This window comes from Diabrotica virgifera, chromosome 10 (genome assembly GCF_917563875.1).
Source record: "Diabrotica virgifera virgifera chromosome 10, PGI_DIABVI_V3a".
Taxonomy (NCBI): domain Eukaryota; kingdom Metazoa; phylum Arthropoda; class Insecta; order Coleoptera; family Chrysomelidae; genus Diabrotica; species Diabrotica virgifera.
In genome coordinates, this window is record NC_065452.1 from 141,686,385 (window position 1) to 141,703,582 (window position 17,198).

Below are 17,198 nucleotides of genomic sequence, written 5' to 3' on the forward strand. Positions count from 1 at the left end.
ATTTCGTACTTTTACACTAGGATAGCCCCTTAAGTTACTGAACATTTCCAAATACCAATAATATAACTGAAGTAAGTATCACATTATATACTTACAATTAATTAATGTACTTTTTAGGACGATAAAATATACACTACTTACTTTACTCAACATTTTTTATTTATTCAGTGCCCTATACAGTATAGTATACATGATATCGCATTCTTACAGTCAAACCTACCTACAGCTCATAGGAACAACACTGTACGTTAATTCCTATTCCCTGACAAAGCCCCTGCGGCTCTTTGTTTCTAGGAACAGTCTTGCTAACTTTTCTACATCTAAAGACCGAGCTCTTTCATGTTCAATACTAATTACACTAAGATCACACAGAGTAATATTAGACATAGAGTTCCTTAAGTAGTTCTTTATTATTTTTAGTTTAGAAAAAGATCTTTCACTACGTGCAACAGTTACGGGTAATGTAAGAAACATTATTAATGCTGTACTTACGTTTGGGACACTTGATGCAATAAATTTATTCCTAATCAATAGATAATCAGCCAAGTGGCTGATTTTGTCAGTTCGTCAGAAAAATGTAATAAATTATCTGGGTTTAAAAAACTGAACGTGTCAGTTATACATACCATAGATTTAAACCTTTCGTTTAACTGTGAAATAAGAATATCAACAGCTCTCAAACATACCTTAACTTTAAAGCAATGCACAGGATCACTAAACTCATAGTCACTAGAAAATTCGTCAAAAAAAGTCTTTACTTTTCTTTTGCGTTTGGAGGTCATTGAGGAATCAATATTCCACTTCGCAGCTAACTTTCTGGCTTGATCCAGGACATCATCGAATTCTCCTCGCAATTCGCTCACAGTCTTTAAACACTTCTGAAGGAGATTCTTTTTGCATCATCTAGATTAACATCGGATCTCTGTAGTTTTGCTTCAACATATTTTTTGCTAAAATTTTTCCAGAATATCAGTTTTTTGCGCCCCCTTAAGGCCTGCGTCCCAATGCACCGCATTGGTTGCATTGGCGTTAGATACGCCACTGCTGTCACAACTGTCAATGTCAACTTTGATTGGATTGCTGAAAACATAATTACTGATGAACAATTATTAAATTAGTTAATCAATTATGTTAATAATAATTGTTATGTTAATTGATTAACTAATCTCATAACTTATAATCATATGCGTTTTCAGCAACCCAACCAAAGTTGACATTGACAGTTGTGACAGTAATTAAATATTTGATAGTGATCATTGTTGATTAGCGTTCGAACAACCGGCCCTTAGAAGGACAAATATATTTTTAAATATTTATATATGGAAGTATACATTATACTATTTTTATTATTTGATAACGTTGTAAACAAATTTGCAACATTGTTTTCGTCAAAAAATTAATAATGCGTGGCTCCTCCTTGATTTTCTATACACTCAGTTACTATATGAGACTTTGATTCGAATTAAGTGGTCTATATCATATTGTGGAATACTGATCCAGATTGTTCTTCTGGCATACAATTTTATTGGTCTTCTAAGTTTGCTGGAGGACGTGACAATAGATTTAGGTTTCTTCCTACCATATCCCACACATTTTCGATGGGTGGCAAATGAGCTTATCTTGATGACCACTCCAAAGTGTCTACACCAGCTTCTTGTATGAACTCCAGTTTCACGGGCAATATGAGGTCTTGTGTTATCCTGTTGAAAGATCGCATTTGGAATAGTTTGTAGATAGGTATGCAAAACCGGTTGCAGCACTTCACCAATATATCGTCGAGCTGTCAGAGTGCTGTTAATAAAAACGAGAGGTGATGTACTTATTAAACATTTAGCACCTCATACCATAATGCTTGGTTGTCTTGCAGTATGACGTTCAACAACCAAGTCTATATTTCGTATCTCACCTCGAAAACGTCTTAACCTAATGCGCCCATCAGAGCCACCCAAACAAAATCTAAATTCATCACTGAAGCAGACAAAATTCCATTGGACATTCCAGTTTTGCCGAGTTCTGCACCATTATCAAGCATCGAGCTTTATGCTGAGGTGTCAAAGGTAACACCAAAAGTAGACGGTAAGCCCTCAATCCCATTCCAAGTAATCTTTGATTAACTGTTCTTCTTGAGAGTACCCTTTCTGTAGCTGCAACTAAATCATCTATTACTTGAAGTCTAAGATGGTGCAAGTCACGGCCTTGCAATAATCTAGGATGTTCAGATCGTCCACGACGCCGATAAGTCTCATCATCGGACTATCTCCTCCAAACTCCTAACACCTTTGATCATCGCCCCTAGCTTTTCGGGTGCTTTAAACTATATTTATATTGTCATCCAAAGGATACAAAATGTAATGTGCACATCTTCATCATCTGCCCTTCCCCCCCCTTAAAAATTTTTATATGAGCACCCATGCCGTTGATGGATTAGATTTAACTCTTCGTGAAAGGGCCTAGCCGGGTAATAGACTAAGAGCCGCTATAGGTGAAATTTCTTAATCATTTTAGGCACGATGGGACCCTATAAATTAAATAGTAGAATCTAAAAGAAAACGTTTGAACACTGTGCCGTCACTTTTCAGTGGCACATGCGTCGACAGTGGCGCATCAAACTTTCCACTTCTGGACGGGATAAATAAATTAAAAGTTACCCTCTCTTACTAACAGAATTAATTTTTTTTATTTTTTTAAGTTCTATGTGATTAACAAATAAAATTTAGCGTAATTTTAACCCACCACCCCCTTCCCCCTACCCCCACCATCAAAAACTTCATTTTTCGTTTTTATTTTTTTTGGTGAGACGCAATCAATTTTAAAATTTCAAAAAATTCACAAGCATAGCTGAGGATTTTATAAAACATGCCTATTTTTTATAGACCCATAGGCAGAGTGTACATAACCTCAAAAAATAAAAAAAAAATTTTTTTTCAAAAAAGCGTATAACTTTTTTTGAGGAATAGCTACAGGTCTAATTTTTTCTTAATTTTGTGTGTTTTATGAAACACTATATTTTTAATTTTTTTCAGATTTTTCTGTAAGGCTCCCCACCTTCAAAAATCCGAAAAACTGTTTTTTGGGGGGTTTTGGGGGATTTTCCCTATTTTATAGACTTCATAATATATCAAATCAATTTTGTTTTTATAGGTTATATGTAACTTGAAGTAAGTGAGTCCTTTAGAATATTTAAAAATCACAAAAACACGTTCAAACCCCCAAAAACCCCATTAAAAAACAGTTTTTTGGATTTTTAAAGGTGACCACCGTTACAGAAAAATCTGAAAAAAATTATAAATATAGTGTTTGATAAAATACACAAGACTAAGAAAAAATTAGATCTGCAGCTGTCCCCAAAAAAAAGTTATATACTTTTTTCCAAAAAAAAAAATTTTAAAATTTTTTTGAGGTTATGTACACTCAACCTACAGGTCTATAAAAAATAGACGTGTTTTATAAAAGCCTTAACTATGCTTGTGAATTTTTTGAAATTTTAAAATTGATTGCGTCCCACAAAAAAAAAATAAAATCGAAAAATAAAGTTTTTGATGGTGGGGGCAGGGAGAAGGGGGTGGTGGGTTAAAATTACGATGAATCTTATGTCTTAATCACATAGAACTTAAAAAAATGAAAAAAAATAAATTCTGGTAATAAGGGAGGGTATTTTTTAATTTATGTATCCCGTCCATAAGTGGAAAGTTTGATGCGCCACTGTCGACGCATGTGCCACTGAAAAGTGACGGCACAGTGTTCAAACGTTTTCTTTTAGGTTCTACTATTTAACTTATAGGGTCCCGTCGTGCCTAAAATGATTAAGAAATTTCACCTATAGCGGCTCCTAGTCTATAAGATGATGAAAAATGCCCCGAACTCGATCTCGATTCGAATTGCATATAGGTCACTATTTAACACGTATAGAGAAACTCACTTTCTGAAATTTTTAGCCCGTTAGGTGGTCACGTGACCCACCTAGAGCCTAATTAGACTTTTTATGTTTTTATTTTTTATCTCAGCCGCATCGAGAGCTAGCGAAAAACTGAAACTCACTTTCTGAAATTTTTAGCCCGTTAGGTGGTCACGTGACCCACCTAGAGCCTAATTAGACTTTTTATGTTTTTATTTTTTATCTCAGCCGCATCGAGAGCTAGCGAAAAACTTTAAATAAAAAAGTTGTAGATTTCAAAAAGTTCCGCCCGAATTTTTTTTTAATTATTGGCGGGAAATTTAAATTTTAGAATGAATTTAAAGTTTTAAATGAGTGTAAAAAAATAACTAAGACATTCGTTCTCACGAGAAAAATATATAACGTGTATTTTCATAATATTTCATTCTGAATTTTTTCAGATTTTTAAAATTGGTGAAACGTACTTTTAAAAATAAAAAACCGCATATTTTCGCGTTTTTTCGCCTTTTGATACAATTTTATACAAGGTGTTTCAAAAAGGTAACACCGTCACTAGGATAAGTAAAAAACTGAAAAATAATTGGAGTTTGCTTAATAAAAAAAATTTTGTACTGATATCCATTTTCAAAGGGCGTTGAAGAAAACAAAATTTTACACATTTTTTACGATTTTGGCGAAACTACTTTTTAAGATGTAGTTATTGTGCATTTTTAGACATACAATTAAGAATTTTATATTATCATTGGTGCGCATACGGGTAATGGTCTGAATTTTTTAAAGAAAAAAACATAGTACACCACTGACATATATCAAATTAATAATCATTTTTGAATTCCTCGTCCATTTTATGACAAAAATGTATCTTCCCTTTTTTCATACAACGCGCCGTTTTCATGCAAAAAATAAAATATCTTAACGCTTCCAAAGTATTCGAATCAGTTGTTATATGCATGTACGAGTATAATGTTGTAGATGTATACAAACTTACATAGAAGTTCGAATACTTTGTAAGGGTTAAGATGTTTTATTTTTTGCATAAAAATGGCACGTCGTATGAAAAAATGGGTAGATAGATTTTTTGTCAAAAATTGAACGAGGAATTCTAAATTGATTGTTAATTTGAAATATGTCAGTGGCGTACTATCTTTTTTCTTGAAAAAGTTCAGACCATTACCCGTATGCGCGCTAATGATGAATATAAAATTCTTAATTGTATGTCTAAAAATGCACAATAAATATCTCTTAAAACCCGCCAAAATGTATTACAATGCCGCCAGTAGTTTCGACAAAATCGGAAAAATGTGTAAAATCTTGTTTTCTTCAACGCCCTGTATATGTTTTTATTAAGCAAACTCCAATTATTTTTCAATTTTTTAAGTATCCTAGTGACGGTGTTACCTTTTTTGAAACACAATATATAAAATTGTATCAAAAAGCGAAAAAAAAAAAGGTGAAAAAATGCGGTTTTTTATTTTTAAAAGTACGTTTCACCAATTTTAAAAATCTGAAAAAATTCAGAATGAAATATTATGCAAATACACTTTATATATTTTTGTCGTGAGAACGAATGTCTTAGTTATTTTTTATACTCATTTAAAATTCTTAAATCGTTCTAAAATTTAAATTTCCCGCCAAAAATAAACAAATTTCGGACAGAACTCTTTAAAATATACAACTTTTTTATTTAAAGTTTTTCGCTAGCTCTCGATGCGGCTGAGATAAAAAATAAAAACATAAAAATCCTAATTAGGCTCTAGGTGGGTCATGTGACCACCTAGGGGGCTAAAAATTTCAGAAAGTGAGTTTCTCTATATGTGCTAAACAGTGACCTATATGGAATTCGAATCGAGTTGGGGGTATTTTTCATCATCTTACCTGGCTAGGCCTTTCCTGTAAACCAAAACCAGCCTCTTTCATGCATAAAAATAAACTAAAGTTAAACACAGAAATAAATTTTCTTATCTTTTTTGTTTTTGCAAAAAGAAAAGAAAAAAGCTTCCTATAATATAAAAAGGAATGAATCCCTCTCATTGGCTGAATACCATAATAAAAATTACTAAAGAAGTAAAAATGTTCCCTTCTAAATGGTATATAATTTATTTAAAAATTGTTTCTAAAAAAGATCCAAGTTGGACTCAAAGTAGGTACATCAAAAACAGACGTTTTCAGACTTATCAGTCCATCATCAGGTTAGACTCTAGATCCAAAGCAGTTAAAACTAGCTACTGAGGTAGGTCGAATGACCGTACCAATATAAAATTTTAGCCATCTAGGCTACATCGAAAACAACAATAAGTCGATGTTAACAGAATAAAGTATTTTAAATCAACATGGTGCCTTCATCTTAGCTTCAAACTTCATGGTTGGGTTGAAGACAGTAGGAAACAGACTCAGGTCATTCGACCTACCTCAGTAGCTAGTTTCAACTGCTTTGGATCTGAGTCTAACCTGATGATGGACTGATTAGTCCGAAAACGTTTGTTTGTGATGTACCTTCTTTGAGTCCAACTTGGATCTTTTTTAGAAACAATTTTTAAATAAATTATATACCATTTACAAGGGAAAATTTTTACTTCTTTAGTAAAAAACTTCAGTTAAAGAACAGATAGCGAGGTAAAAAATGTATCACACACACACACATATATATATATATATATATATATATATATATATATATATATATATATATATATATATATAAAGTATTTGATTTATTTTCGACCGTATATTATTTAAACAAAATTTTGGTATTTTTCGGGTTCTGTCGGTCAGGAATTAAAACAATTCTATTTTTTTGTCACTTAATATTTCGTCAACTGATTGTTGACTTCATCAGAAGTGCACTACAAATTTACAAGAAACAAAGGTATAAGCAACATAAGAAAAATTACATAAAACACTACTTACAATGTGGAATTGTTGACAAATGAACAAAACAAACATTGGTCACACACTCTTACAATTAGACTAACATTTTTGAAATGAAACAAATTAAATATAGATAAAATGATAAAAAATGTACACTAATGACTAGTTTATGTGTATAGATAAAATAAGTATAATTGGTAAATGTTGTATCAATAATCTAATTAAATAGATTGCAGAATATTGCAGTATATATTGCTGAGTTGGTTGGTGTCAGCCTTATAATTAATTACATTTTTTGTTTTTGTGATGTAACACATTTCGAGAAATAGCCTGTTTTTATAGTGTTGTACTGTTTGTAGTATTTCAACATTGGTATAGTCAAACTGATGACCTGTGTTGATGCAGTGATCGACTACAGCGCATGTATTTTTATATTTCTGGCAGTCACTTTTGTGTTGAGTAATACGTTGTTTCAGCCATTGGCTTGTTTGTCCAATATAGCAACCGTCGCAGCCTAAACACGGTAGTTTATAGATCGTATTGGTTGTGTACATAGTTGGTGTATGATCTTTTACACGAGAGAATAAACTTTTGTTATTTATACAGCTGTACTTACCAATTCTGATATTAGAATGTGGTTTAAAGAGAGCCGTAATTTTGTTCGTGAGATTTTCAATAAAGGGTAATCTTCTGTATTTAAAATCTTGTGGAGCATCTCTATCCAATTGTCCATCATAATATTCGGAGTTGTAAATTAGTTGTTTTAATATAGACCTCGGGTAACCGTTGTTGATAAATATGTCAAATAGTTTGCGTTTATTGGTACTTAGGAACTGATCATCACATATATGTAGTATTCTATTTTTCATAGCAAGAACTGTACTATATTTTTGGTTTTTGGGGTGGTTGGATGAAAAATTTAAAAATCTTCCTGATGCAGTAGGTTTTTGATACCAATCTAGGATGACGTCATCCTAGATTGGTATCAAAAACCTACTGCATCAGGAAGATTTTTAAATTTTTCATCCAACCACCCCAAAAACCAAAAATATAGTACAGTTCTTGCTATGAAAAATAGAATACTACATATATGTGATGATCAGTTCCTAAGTACCAATAAACGCAAACTATTTGACATATTTATCAACAACGGTTACCCGAGGTCTATATTAAAACAACTAATTTACAACTCCGAATATTATGATGGACAATTGGATAGAGATGCTCCACAAGATTTTAAATACAGAAGATTACCCTTTATTGAAAATCTCACGAACAAAATTACGGCTCTCTTTAAACCACATTCTAATATCAGAATTGGTAAGTACAGCTGTATAAATAACAAAAGTTTATTCTCTCGTGTAAAAGATCATACACCAACTATGTACACAACCAATACGATCTATAAACTACCGTGTTTAGGCTGCGACGGTTGCTATATTGGACAAACAAGCCAATGGCTGAAACAACGTATTACTCAACACAAAAGTGACTGCCAGAAATATAAAAATACATGCGCTGTAGTCGATCACTGCATCAACACAGGTCATCAGTTTGACTATACCAATGTTGAAATACTACAAACAGTACAACACTATAAAAACAGGCTATTTCTCGAAATGTGTTACATCACAAAAACAAAAAATGTAATTAATTATAAGGCTGACACCAACCAACTCAGCAATATATACTGCAATATTCTGCAATCTATTTAATTAGATTATTGATACAACATTTACCAATTATACTTATTTTATCTATACACATAAACTAGTCATTAGTGTACATTTTTTATCATTTTATCTATATTTAATTTGTTTCATTTCAAAAATGTTAGTCTAATTGTAAGAGTGTGTGACCAATGTTTGTTTTGTTCATTTGTCAACAATTCCACATTGTAAGTAGTGTTTTATGTAATTTTTCTTATGTTGCTTATACCTTTGTTTCTTGTAAATTTGTAGTGCACTTCTGATGAAGTCAACAATCAGTTGACGAAATATTAAGTGACAAAAAAATAGAATTGTTTTAATTCCTGACCGACAGAACCCGAAAAATACCAAAATTTTGTATATATATATATATATATATATATATATATATATATATATATATATATATATTTAGATAAGACTTACAAAGAAATACTTTTGATCCAAATAAATAACCGGATACAAAGTGTCGCATTTTTTTGGCCATCAGTATAAAGCATTTCTAATTATGTAATATATTTTTAGGTTATAAGGGAAAGCTGTCCCAACAAAATATTTTAGATAAGGCCTTCTCGATTGATGAAAATGATCTTGCTACCCCTTTAGAACCCACCCAAGTTGATTCGTTTCCAGCATTCACTTGCAACGGACCGATCAATGATGAGATTACGTCAGACAGCATGTAAGACAAAAATTAAATTGAGGAATTTCCCTTTGCTTTTTTTATTTGTAAGTTTTGTGTCCTATCTGCTTTTCTTTTTGTCCTTACTGTTAGTTGATTATACTAAATATACATTCAAGATGCAGTAGAAATAAACAAACCAAGACAAGTTAAATGCTACTAGGAGCACTCCCGAATTATAATTTACAATGTATAAACTTTGGAAATAATGATTTGGGATTTACAATGTATATCCATTGTAAATTATGATTCGGGAGTGCTCCTAGTAGCATTTAACGTGTCTTGGTTTGTTTATTTCTACTGCATCTTTATTGTAAATTTAGTATAGGTATTTACTTTAGTAACCGTCTCAATGACCAAGGGTTCAAGTAAAAAAATTAGGAGTCTATTGAAGATCAATATAAATTGTCCTATGTATTTCACAGGATAAGTATAACAAACTATTCATTGCATTAGAATAATATAGGGTGTCCCAAAAGTAGCGGAACGGTCAAATATTTCGCGAAATGAACATCGGATCGAAAAACTGAAAAATACGTGTTAAATATTTTTCAAAAATCTATCGAATGACACTAAACACAACCCCCCACTCCACCCCCTGGAGGAGGGGTGGGGGTAACTTTGAAATCTTAAATAGAAACCCCCATTTTTTATTGCAGATTTAGATTCCTTATGTAAAAGTAAGGAACTTTTATTCGAGACATTTTTTCGAATTGTGGATAGATGGCGTTACAATCGGTGAAAACGATTTATCGTGACACCATAGGTAAATTATAGAAACAGTCTAATATCTCGAGAAATACACTTTTAAATAAAAACCCAAAGAACACGTTTGTAATATTTTTCAAAAACCTGGTTTTTTTTTAAAAACCCCACCTGGAGATGGGGGTTAACTTTAAAATCTTAAATAGGAACCGCCATTTTGTACTGCAGATTTGGATTTCTCATAAAAAAAATAAGTAACATTTATTCCAAACATCTTTTAGAATTGTTGATAGATGGCGCTAATAAATCGCATTTTTCCGGTTATAGCGCCATCTATCAACAATTCTAAAAAAATAAATGTTACTTATTTTTTTATGAGAAATCCAAATCTGCAATAAAAAATGGGGGTTCCGATTAAAGTTTTTTAAATTACCCCCACCCTCACCTCCAGGGTGTGGAGTGGGGTGTCGTGTTTGAGGTCGTTCGATAGGTTTTTGAAAATATTCAAAACATGTTTTTTGGTTGTTCATTTGGAAGTGTATTTCTTGAGATATTAGACCGTTTCTGTAATTTACCTATGGTATGACGATAAATCGTTTTTACCGATTATAGCGCTATCTATCCATAATTCGAAAAAATGTCTTCAATAAAAGTTGCTTACTTTTACGTAAGGAATCTAAATCTGCAATAAAAAATAGAGGTTTCCATTTAAGATTTTAAAGTTACCCCCAACCCCACCTCCAGGAGGTAGAGTGGGGGGTCGTGTTTAGTGTCATTCGATAGATTTTTGAAAAATATTGAACACATATTTTTCAGTTTTTTGATCCGATGTTCATTTCGCGAAATATTCGACCGTTCCGCTACTTTTGGGACACCTTGTATATGGTTAGTACAGTGTCAATACCGTTGCACGTCATCATTGCAACACAAAATATTTAAGTCGTAGTTCGTTGTTCCTGTTCTTTTTTAGAATCGTTTAACCAAGTACACTGAAATTACAGCCATTAGACATATTTTATTATATACGCGTAGAAATACAGGGTGAGTCATGAGGAACTGTACATACTCCTACCTCGTATAGAGGCCCCTATGGGGAATAACAAATGAGCATTAAAAAGTGTCTGCTCCCATTGTTTAATAATATACAGGGCGAGTTTCGCATTTTGACAGAAATTTTTATTCGTCATAATTTTTGAACGGTCAGATCGATGTGTCTCTTATTTTGGTCAATCGTTACACTATTACCACCTAATCAACTGATTTATTCAAACTAGAAAAAAATCAGGTCCGGCTTCAAAAAAATTAGTTCGTTTGGGTCTTAGAAAAAATTTCACCCTGTATACGCTTTTTGAAAACTATAATATGAATTTTACAAATTAGACAAATAGGCAATTAAAATGACGTATTTATTTTTTTCCGCACACGATTGCTTAATTTTTTATAAAAAAATCAAATTTGATTATGAATTAAAAGTTTGGTAAAGTGAACCATAGATTTAACAAAATTAACTTTTATTACCAAAATTAATTTTTTTTGAACAAATATTTAATTTATGTTACCACCAATTAACTGATTTATTCAAACAAGAAAAAATCAGGCCCGGATTTAAAAAATAAGTTCGTTTTGGTCTTAGAAAAAATTTCACCCTGTATACGCTTTTTGAAAACTCTAATATGATTTTTACAAATTAGACAAATAGGCAATTAAAATGGCATATTTATTTTTTCCCTACACGATTACTTAATTTTTTATAAAAAAAATCAAATTTGATTATGAATAATTAAAAGTTTGGTAAAGTGAACCATAGATTAAAATAAAAATAACTTTTATTACAAAAATGAATTTTTTTTTGAACAAATATTTAAGTTATGTTATCACCCAATCAACTGATTTATTCAAACTAGAAAAAAATCAGGCCCGGATTTAAAAAATTAGTTTGTTTGGGTCTTAGGAAAAATTTCACCTTGTATACGTTTTTTGAAAACTCTAATATGAATTTTACAAATAAGACAAATAGGCAATTAAAATGGCGTATTTATTTTTTCCCCACACGATTACTTATTTTTTTATTAAAAAATCAAATTTGACTATGCATAAAAAGTTTGGCAAAGTTTTTGCATAGATTTAAAAAAATTAACTTTTTTTACAAAAATTAATTTACAAAAACGTTTTTCTTAAAATTAAAAGTTTCACCATTTTTTTTTTCTATAACACGTCTACATCTAAACCTTCCCATAACACTTCTTTTGGACTCTATAGTTTATAACATAGACGTGATCAAATTGATAAATTTTAAATTTTTCCACCCAATTTTTGCGATTTACAAGTTTGAAACTTTTACAAGAAGAAGACTGGAAGTCTACAACAATTTTCATAGTCTTCACAATGGTAAGAGGTATGTTCTGTAAAAATTTCAGAAAAAAAAATATTAAAACGGAACAGAGTTGTAGCGAGTTAAACCGTGAGTTCATTTTTTTTTCATTTTTAGGTTAAAATTCCGATTTTGACAAATTTAATTTTTTAATTAAAAATTAAGTAATCGTGTGGGGAAAAAATAAATATGCCATTTTAATTGCCTATTTGTCTTATTTGTAAAATTCATATTAGAGTTTTCAAAAAGCGTATACAGGGTGAATTTTTTTCTAAGACCAAAACGAACTAATTTTTTAAATCCGGACCTGATTTTTCTCTAGTTTGAATAAATCAGTTGATTGGATGGTAACATAAATTACTTATTTGTGCAAAAAAAATTATTTTTTTAATAAAAGTTATTTTTTTTTAAATACATGATTCACTTTACCAAACTTTTAATTTATACTGAAATTTGATTTTTTTATAAAAAATAAGGTAATCGTGTGCGGAAAAAAATAAATATGCCATTTTAATTGCCTATTTGTCTAATTTGTAAAATTTATATTAGAGTTTTCAAAAAGCGTATACAGGGTGAAATTTTTTTAAGACCCAAACTAATTTTTTTAAAGCCGGACCTGATTTTTTTCTAGTTTGAATAAATTAGTTGATTAGGTGGTAATAGTGTAACGATTGGCCAAAATAAGAGACACATCGATCTGACCGTTCAAAAATTATGACGAATACAAATTTCTGTCAAAATGCGAAACTCGCCCTGTATATTATTAAACAATGGGAGCAGACACTTTTTAATGGTCATTTCTTATTCCCCATAGAAGCCTCTATACGAGGTAGGAGTATGTACAGTTCCTCATGACTCACCCTGTATATTTGAAGATTTCTATTAATATAAACTCACATAAATACACCATAACTTGTTGCGTTTAATTTGTATAACTGGATTATAAAGCGTTTTTATGAAGCACATTTTTTGTCCGGATCACATTTTAACTGTGATATTGGCATATTGGCATAAATTGGTAACACTTATTTGACAGTTGCGGTTTAGACACTTTAGATTTGTTTTTATTATTTACTATAAGTATTTGTTTCATTGCATTTATTGTTTTCATTATTTGCTTTAACGTAAGATTATTATTTAATTCTTATTTTCTATTTGTAATGTTTTTATTTATTTAGGTACATTGAATATTAATTTGTTTTGTTGTATAATCCACTTCTGCAATAATTATGTGAATTTGATTTAAAATATTCGGGAATTTTTTTGTAATGTAGCAACAATGTCAACTTATATCTCTGACTCTGACGTAGATAATGTCGTGCAAAGGTATTTATACTGTATCAACCATATATGTCCTGAAGAAGTATACCGTGTGGCAATTTGAAAACTTTCCTTCATTAATTAGTTTATTCCTGTAAATAATACGAAAAATCGGCAAGACAGTAAATTTCGTTTCTATGAGAGCTAAGTACAGTCTTTACATGAGATTTGTACATTTATAAGAAATAGTACAGCGAAAATAACCTAACTAACACTTGTCTTGTTTTGGCAGATATACATAGATAGATTAAATATATTATTTATTTTAACAGACAACTCCACGTATCTGTTTTTGGCTGAATAAACACGAATGATACACAAATTAAAAGGAGTCTAACGGTTTTAATTCCGGTGATATTGGTGGCCATTCAATTGCCTCTATTTTTACTCGTTTAATTACGGTCAGACAGGAAGAAAATAATAAGGTAGAGCACCGGCCTATTGGAATGAGAAGTTTATTGTATCCTCCCTTTCTATGTAAAATTTTAAGGGTAACATTGACATTTGCTAGGGACTGAACCATGAGGACTTAGTATATTTACTGAAATTCTTCCATTTGAAAATAAAATTGACTTCTTTCCGATTTTTTATATTATTTACGGGAATGAAGACATTAGAGCTGAGAAGTGTCAAGTTTGCCACCCTGTATATTACATACGTTACATGTAAATTAGACATTATTTATTTTGATTTTTGTCAATCTGCTTTATAACTTTTTGACACATTAGTTTAAAAATATTAGACCAGGGAAATAACGATTTCCACAAGATACCTACTCTTTGATACAGATATCTTTTAACACGTTCGATGCCGATGTCGGTCATCGGCGACATTCGGTTTCCCTCTTCAGTGCTGATGTCGCCGATGAGCGACATGTGCTCACTTACATTACATTACAAAAATTATTTCAAGTTCTGGGAGAAGTACTTAAAAAATATATAAGCAGCGATCGTGTTAAAAGAATTTTTAGGAAAAAATTTGAATTTTTCTTTTGTCGATACTTAAACTTTTAATCTGTCAAATGATACTTTTGAAATTTAAAGTTTATAAACAAAGCCCCGGTGATTTTTGAAAACAAGGGCCAACCCGGTAAGGGTTGTAGTACAATGTGTTTTTTTATATTCGTGTAAAAATGCCAAAATTTGGAATACCTAAGAAAAAATAACGTACATGTTGATGCTTCTAAGGTATTTTAAATATTTATATGCTTAAAATCACAATACCTTTGCAAATACTATTTTACAATATTTAACATAAACTTTTTAATCGTTAAATGAGCTAATTTGATATCATAAGCTTTTCTCTTCAATTTGGTGCTTTCAAAATTAATGTAGACCCAATAGTTCTTCTTCTTCTACGGCACTACAGCCGAAATTGAGCCTTGGCCTCCTTTATTTTTTGCCTCCACCCTTGTTTGTCTGTGGTTGCTCTTCTCCATACATGGACCCCTAAAAGGGCTTGTGCGTCGCTGTTTACTGTGTCTTCCCAGCGCTTTCTTGGCTTTCCAACCGGTCTCTTTCCCTGCACTCTAGCGTTCAGTGCTCTTTTTGGTAGCATATCCTCTCCCATTCTTGTCACATGTCCGGCCCATTGCAATCTTTGTATTCTAATGAAGTCTGACAGGGGTGTTTCCCTTATAAAGTTGATAAAGCTCGTTGTTGTATCGACTTCTGAAGTTTCCGTTTTCCCTCACAAGTCCTAGTATTCTCCTGGGTACTTTCCTTTCGAATGTGTCGAGTTTGTTTTTGGATGTATCTTTCAGGACTCATGCTTCACTGCCATAGCATGCTATTGGTCGAATTAAGGTTTTATAGATTCTCATCTTTGAATTTCGGTGGATACTTTTAGACCGAAATATATCGGAGAAGGCAAAATAAGCTCTGTTTGCCTGCGTTATTCTCTTCCGTATTTCTCTATCTTCTGATTCGTCGGCATATAGTTCTACTCCCAGGTATGTAAACTTTCCAACCGTTTCAATGTCATCATCATGTATAATATTTTGAGGGACTACATTTTTTCTTCTCGTCTGTATCATTATTTTTGTTTTTTCTGTTTTAATTTCCAGACCTAGCCTTTTTGTTTGCGTTTTTAACTCTGCGTATGTTTCCTGTGCTCCTGTTGATGTTCTAATCATAATAAATATAATCGGCATAAGCCGCCAGTTGAACGGTTCGGTTGGTCAGTAGGTTTACTTGTCCAGTTTGCATTTGCCTAACCGCATACTCCAGTGCCAGGTTAAACAAAGTTGGGGCCAGCCCATCTCCCTGCTTCAGTCCCTGCGAAATTTTGAAAAAGTCTGTCCGGTGGTTTTGTATTCGTACACAGTACACATGCCTGAGTTTCATCCATTGTGGCTTTAATGAGTGTTATTAGCTTGTGTGGTATTGCCAATTCAGCCAATATATATTATAGTATAGTTGGTTCCTTTTGACTGATTCGTATGCCTGTTTGAAATCTACAAACACGTTATGAACAGCAATGTCGTGTTCCCATGATTTGCTCAAGATCTGCTTAACTGTAAATATTTGATCCAGTGTCGATCTTCCCCGTCGGAAGCCCGTCTGATACTCTCCAATAATATTTTCTGCTAGTGGTTGGAGCCGTTGGTTTATAATATACGTGAGGACTTTATATGCTGTACATAGTAGAGAAATTCCACGGTGGTTTTTGTACTGGAGTTTGTCCTATTTTTATAGATCGGGCATACTATACTTTTCTTCCAGTCGTCGGGTATTTTTTCTTCTTGCCGTATGTCTTTGATGAGATGTGACTTGCTAGGTGGTCGCCACCTAACTTATACAGTTCTGCTGGTATTTTAGGTTTGTTCCAACATGAACTTTTGGACGGTCCAGAAACCGTAACGACGATCACCGTCCTGCGCAGTACCATGGAACGTATTATTTCGTTCCCATGGAACCCATGGAACGTTAACTATCTAGTAAGGAAACGGTAATCTGACGGTTCTTGGTCGTGTTGTAACTAACCTTTTGTCAACTCCCGGGGCCTTATTGTTTTTCTGCGCCGTAATAGCTTCGAGAACTTCCTCTATGGTTAGAGCTTCTACTTCATTATCTACTTCATTCTCTTCTACGTGGTTCGTACCCATTTCATCTTCCATATCTACTTGTGTTCAAAGTAGGGTCTGAAAATAATACTTTCAGGTTTCTGTGACTTTCTGTTGGTCACTGATTATTTGTCCACTTTCATATTTGCATAGACTTGTTTGAGGTTTATACCCACTTTTTATCTTTTTTGGGTATTCGTACGCCCATCTAATTTCGTTGTTTATGAAATTTTCTTTCATTTTTTTCAACGCATAATAACGTTGTAGATAAAAGATTTCTGTGATAAACAATTTTAATTTTGCAGTAACTATTAAGTGAAGTTTTTTTTGAAATTTTTATAGCTGAATATTTGTGATATTTTCTTTTTTGTGAATTTTTAGAAAAGTTATTAATACTTTTCAAAAAATCGACTTTTGAAGGAATTTTTGCAGTAACTAAATAACAAGTTAACAAAAATAACTTTACAAATTCTCAATTTTAAAGGATTTTCTACGTTTTTTTCAGTAAAATTGTGTTACTTTTCATGTAATTGTGTTAAACTTGTTAAAATCCAGTTGTTAAATACCCGTATTAAAGAGTGTCA

At 32.0% G+C, this 17,198-nt stretch overlaps 1 protein-coding gene across 2 annotated transcripts in view; it reads left to right on the forward strand.

The window, feature by feature from the left end:
• The window catches only part of LOC126893237 (protein phosphatase 1 regulatory subunit 37-like), a 115,064-nt gene that overhangs the window by 22,082 nt on the left and 75,784 nt on the right, over nt 1-17,198 (forward strand). For both annotated transcript variants that reach the window (XM_050663219.1, XM_050663220.1), the window contains exon 3: nt 8,998-9,154. In XM_050663219.1, coding sequence (XP_050519176.1) covers nt 8,998-9,154 — 157 coding nt within the window. The remainder of the gene's footprint in view (nt 1-8,997; nt 9,155-17,198) is intronic.